Raw genomic sequence first — 6,000 nt, 5'->3', positions numbered from 1 at the left:
ATACATATATTTCGTTGTAGATATAGAAGTTTGAATAGCAAACTCTAGATACAGTCTGACATTTTCATTCCGAGGTCTTCAATTTATCTCATATAAAATAAACAAGTCCCCCCCCCCTCTCCTCTCTCTCTCTCAAAAAAAAAAAAAAAAGTATACAACAAGCGGTTAAATAAATTAATAGTTTAATTAATAAATTTCATGTATCGTTTTCTATTTTGAGCTGCAATTGAATATACTTTTTTTTAGAATAATCATTTATTTATGTCGTTTGTTTAAAAAAGTTGTTTGAAAATAGCTTAATATTTAAAATTAAAGTGTTTGAATGAGTTAAACATTAACAACCAAAAACTACTACGAGTAACATTTATATTGAAAAAAAGCTTTAATGCATATATTTAAAATAAATTTATGTATTTTTATTGATGAATTAAATTAAATTTAGGTTTGCAATGCGCATTCTTCAATTAAAACAAAAACGAAAAAAAACTTGAAACAACGAAAATCAAAACAAACCAATTAGAGAAACGGTTACACAAACTTATTTCTGGATAAACTTAATTTTTAAATTTTTTATGATTACAAGCTAAATGCTAAAAAGCTAGTTGCTAAAAAGAAATTAAACGATATAAAATAATACATAAAAATTTAAGTAATGTTTTCTGTTTTAAGAACACCGTTTTTAGTATTATACTGAAATTTTAGTTTTTTAATAAGAAGTATAAAATAAATCTGTTTAATCCGTATAAAATTTTTAAATTTTGCTTTGGTTGTTCATCATGCTTCTGAAAAGTGTAACAATTTAAGTACTATCAATTTAAATTTAAACTTTATTTTTAGCTTTTTGAACTATTGTACAATTACTTTCAAAGAGGTTAAAAAAAGAGGATGGTAATTTTCTACATTCAGAGTAAAGATAACAAAGAGGTAATTTTGTAAACATGAAAAATGTTTTATTTTTATACAAAAAGTTTATTTCTACATATATAAAGCTTAAAATAATTAAATATAAAAATTAAAATTTGTTTAAAGCTGTTGTAACTACTTTTAATATCCTTTTAAAGGCTGTAATAGCATCAACTATAGTTTATATTAAATTAAATATATAATGTTTTACTATTTAATGTACTAGCAAAAAAGGTAACACATCAGTAATCATGGAATTGCCAAAAATACGCAGGCGTTATCTTAATACTTATCAATTCTTCATAGTGATGATTTTGTTAATCATCATATGGGGAATGTATTTGCTTTATGAAACAAATTCTTATAATTCGAAACTATCAAATAGTGAGTACCTTAAAGATGAAATTATAAAATTATCAAAAGAATATATCAATGTTCTGGCAAAAGAAAAAGGACATATATCTGTTGGTTAGTAAATTAGTGAACAATTTATTTCATAGAAACTTGTTAATGTTTATTTTATTAATTTTATATATTTATATATATTTTAATGCAGTTTTATTCAGATTAAACTTCTCTATGAGTGGCATTGTCTTTTTCAATTTTATTAGGTTTTTTCTTATTAAATTAGAATAGGTGTCATTAAAATTAGTGTTTTCTAAATATTTATAAAGCATAAGTTGTTTACAATAAATAGTTTTTTATGTTCACTAGTTAAATTTAGTACATTAAGGTTGAAAGTTTGATTACTTTAAAAATTTTATTATATGATGTTAAGCAATAATAAACAAACCAAACTTTGAGAACAAATTGTTTGGTGTATATCCTGACAAAAAATCAATTTTATAGGGAATTAGGGCAAAATTTCCCCTCTTCCCTAACTTTTTTGAATATTTTAAAAGAATATTGTAGTATTATAAAATTTTTTAAAGATATTTTAGATTTTACATAATGATATATAAAGTAAAGCCCACAAAGTGCTTTACATCTTAGCAAATATTAACGATTTATGGATAAATTTATAAAGTAATAAAATAACAAATTTGTATAATCATGTTTATATATTATTAAACAGTATAATTATGTTTAATACATCAAACATAATAAATAAGGCATAAAATAATATGGAAACAATATATTAGAAAAAGAAATTTCATACAAACTTATGAATCAAGCTTTCACATATTTTTAGATTTTTTCACTATTGATTTATAAATATTTATTATAAATTTATTTTTATCATAGTAGTTAAAATGTTAAAAAACTTTAAATGCCATTATTATATATTTATTTTTAAATAGGGTCATCTAATACACAACAGACTGCCATATTATTACAGAATATGCTTGATCGAATAGAAACTCTTGAAGGTGATTTAAAAAGAGTTATTATAAACAGCACTTTGACTTTTCGTTCGATGTTTGAAACACTTTCCAAACTCAATAAAACAATTTTTGAGTTTAACAAAACAAGTAAGCAGTTTATTTTATAAAAAATAAAGATGGTGATTTCAATTCTTAAACAGCCTTCGGTGTAAACAAATATATATTAAAATAAAATATATATCAGCACATATAATTTAGTTTAATTACTACATTAAAAAATATTTAAATAGTACATTAAAAAAGTACTCTTGCTTTTCATAAAAAAACATGAAGTATAAAATTATCATTATATAATAATAATTTTATATATACATATATATAAATGTAAATATACTACCCTTGGAGTCAGGACTGGCATTCGGCAATGCAGATCTAACTGCCGATCTAAAAGTATTTGATGCGAGCTAAAAATTGCTGACCTTGTTTCTATGTTTTATAGTAATCCCTTTGTGTCAAATTTTTTTTGCCAACCTAATACCGACCTCAAACAGTTTGATTATTATGTAGTTTGTCGATAAGTAAAGTTATTAAAATAAAAATAATAAAAAAATATAAGTACAATAAAGCTTATCGAGATTTTTTTTTTTTAATTTTATTTTTATTATGTTAATAATAAAAATACAATTAAAAAAAAAATATCGTAATCACAATCAACAATCTAAAACAATAATAAACGCTTTTTTATAATACAAGAGTTGACTCTTGTAAAAAGGGCTTATCTCGTTAAAACTTCTTATTTTTTTTGTAAATGATCATTTTTGTAAATGATAATTTCCGAGCCGTTGTACTTGGAAGTCTGAAATTTCAAATTTAACCTATCTACATGATGCACAAAACAATATGTAAAAATCAGGAAAATCAGAGATGGTACCCCACAAAGTTTTTTTTAAATTGGTTGAAATATAATGATTTGACCCCACTATGATTTTACTTCACTATGAAAAAATAAATTTATTAGACATTATTAATAATTAGATTACTTTAATTATTATTTTACTTTCTTTTTATAGAATTCTTAAATAAAAAAATAAAAAAGCTAGAACTGTGAATAAAAATAAATCAACTTTATGGCATTAAAGGAATATTTTTATTCGTCCTTCACAAAATTTTGTTGCCTGGTACCGTCACGTAACCATGAGTGTACACCTCTGCATATATATATATATATATATATATATATATATATATATATATATATATATATATATATATATATACATATATATATATATATATATATATATATATATATATATATATATATACGCATATAAATATACAGAGGTATATATATATATATATATATATATATATATATATAGAGATATATATATATATATATATATATATATATATATATATATATATATATATATATATATATATATATATAGAGGTATATATATATATATATATATATATATATATATATATATATATATATATATATATATATATATATATATATATATGTATATATATATTTTTACATAAGATGTCATAACATTTACGTTCAGCGGTTGTAAAGTAGCTTTAGTTATAATTTACATTATTACTATTATCATATTGCATTAAAATCTAACGGCGGTATTTTTGTTAAATCAATGAACTTGATATAATCTTCTTATAATTAATTATTTCATTTTCTATTTTATTTACATATTTTAAACTGTTTAAAACAACTAGAATATTTAATTTTCTATAAATTTTTAACAGTAAAAAAAATTATTTAAAACTCTAACAAAACAATCTATAAATTTGAAACAGTTATAAAAAACTATTAAAGATGACGAAAACATTATCGCGATAAAATGTTAAAACTTTTATCGCGATTTTATCGCGATAAAATGTTAAAACTTTTATCGCAATTTTATCGCGATAAAATGTTAAAACATTTTCACAAAAACCCGCTCAATCACAAACAAGAATGATAATTAAATTCTTATTAAGTAAGTTTTCTTATCGAAGTAACCTTATCGAATTCCCATGGTATTTCTATCTATTGCTTTTTCATTCAATGTATTTTTTAATAAAAGTTAGCGTTTACTTTTTTCATTCAATAAAGTAAAGCGAAAGAAAAAAATGTATCTAAATAATAGAATCTTTTACTATCTAATACTTTTCTTGATTGCTAATAGAAAAAGTATTAGATCGTAATCGTAAATATTTTGATCGTTTTGTAATCATTTCACTAGTTTAATGCTTAGAATTTTTCAGGATTTTTACTAACAAAAAATTATTTTTACTAAGCAAAAAATCATACGCCATTACTAGTTATTATTTAATATTTTAATTTTAAGGGGTTACAATGCGCTAAAATAAAATTAAAAGTTGTCACAATCTTCTTCCTCGCTTTCACTTTCTTCCAAATCCGATATTGTAACTGTCGCTAGATCAATGTCTGTTTTTCCTGACTTTCTTTTTCTTTTTTCCGGATAACAATGAAAATTTGCTGACAATCGTCTAACTTTATCATTATACCATTCGTCCATAGCAGTATCAGGTTCAAATTTGTCAATCTCAGGACCTTTTTCACTTATCAGAAGTAGAGATTCTAAGAGATCTCGTCTTCAAGACAACTTCTCCAGTCATTTTCTACGCGATTCATACATGAAAACATTCTTTCTACTTTCGCATTTATAAAAGGACAAATTAAAAATAGTTCAAAAATATCAAGAATATTTCGGCATTCTTTGACCAAATTTGATTTGGAAAAAACGATTTACCATATTTTTAAATAATACTCATTTTGATTGTTACTTATGATGGGAAACATGCTTTTAAAATGATCCACTCACAAAGTATATTATTCAAATCATATCCTACACAAATTAAAAGTTCAGAAAAATGTTCAACAACTTCACCGATAGCTTTATCGCCAAAAGTTCCATCATTCATATTTAACGGCCAGTTATAAATGTCAAGTAAAGCTACCAAATGTATAAACAATGGTGATTTTTGGAGAGATTGAAAACGGCCTTCCATACATGTGGTAATATTTGCAATAATTAGCTTGTACTGGTCAAGAACATGGCTATTAACTTCGGTATATTGAGAAAGTGCAATATTTTGATACTGAAACTGAAATACTGATATTTTGATAATAAAACTATATTTTGATTTTGATAATGAAACTGAACCTAATGTTGTTTGTTGATGAATTCGCGTGGCCTCTTTATGTTGCGCACTGCTTAAGTGCGATGCCAGTGTTTGATCCAGGTCATGGAAAACAATTTTGTTTAACTTATCCGTTTTTTAAATTGTTTACATAAACTGCATCCTAATCTTATAACTTCATTTCCATTTAAATCGTGTTCTAACTCGTAATTAAAATGTTTTTCCCACTTTTTACCTGTAGATAATCTGCATCTGTGGTCCTTATTTGCCTTATTTATCGTAAAATCAACTTATAATAAAATATCATTAAATTTGTTTATAATGAATGAGCTAAATCGGAATAAAGCCCTTGAGAATTCGAGTTAAGAAAATGGCTTTTCAATCAATCAACTTTTATTTCTTTTTTCAATCAAAATCTTTTATTTCTTGGTTCGAATAGGTGTTTAGTCGTTTGTTTTTTATGAATTTTTCCTTCCTTAAATAATCAGTCTTTTTCCTGCATTTGAACATTTTTGCTAATTGATTTTCTAAATCTTTTATTTTTCTTTCTTTTACTTTATGCTCCGCTTTAAAAAAAAATTATCGTTACAGAAGT

General features: G+C 23.3%; 1 protein-coding gene across 2 annotated transcripts in view; it reads left to right on the top strand.

The window, feature by feature from the left end:
- The first annotated feature begins 333 nt into the window (after positions 1-333).
- LOC100214696 (alpha-1,6-mannosylglycoprotein 6-beta-N-acetylglucosaminyltransferase A) overlaps positions 334-6,000 on the top strand; it is a 59,505-nt gene continuing 53,838 nt past the window's right edge. Inside the window, exons 1-4 of one of the 2 annotated variants that reach the window (XM_065800525.1) lie at positions 334-527; positions 838-924; positions 1,130-1,371; positions 2,205-2,375. In XM_065800525.1, coding sequence (XP_065656597.1) covers positions 1,155-1,371; positions 2,205-2,375 — 388 coding nt within the window. In that variant the 5' untranslated portion in view covers positions 334-527; positions 838-924; positions 1,130-1,154. Of the gene's footprint in view, positions 650-837; positions 925-1,129; positions 1,372-2,204; positions 2,376-6,000 lie in introns of both variants that reach the window. The other variant, XM_065800524.1, reaches the window with a different exon arrangement.

This window comes from Hydra vulgaris, chromosome 06 (genome assembly GCF_038396675.1).
Source record: "Hydra vulgaris chromosome 06, alternate assembly HydraT2T_AEP".
Lineage (NCBI taxonomy): Eukaryota > Metazoa > Cnidaria > Hydrozoa > Anthoathecata > Hydridae > Hydra > Hydra vulgaris.
The sequence above is the reverse complement of the archived record's forward strand: the minus strand, read 5'-3'. Positions and strand labels throughout refer to the sequence as shown.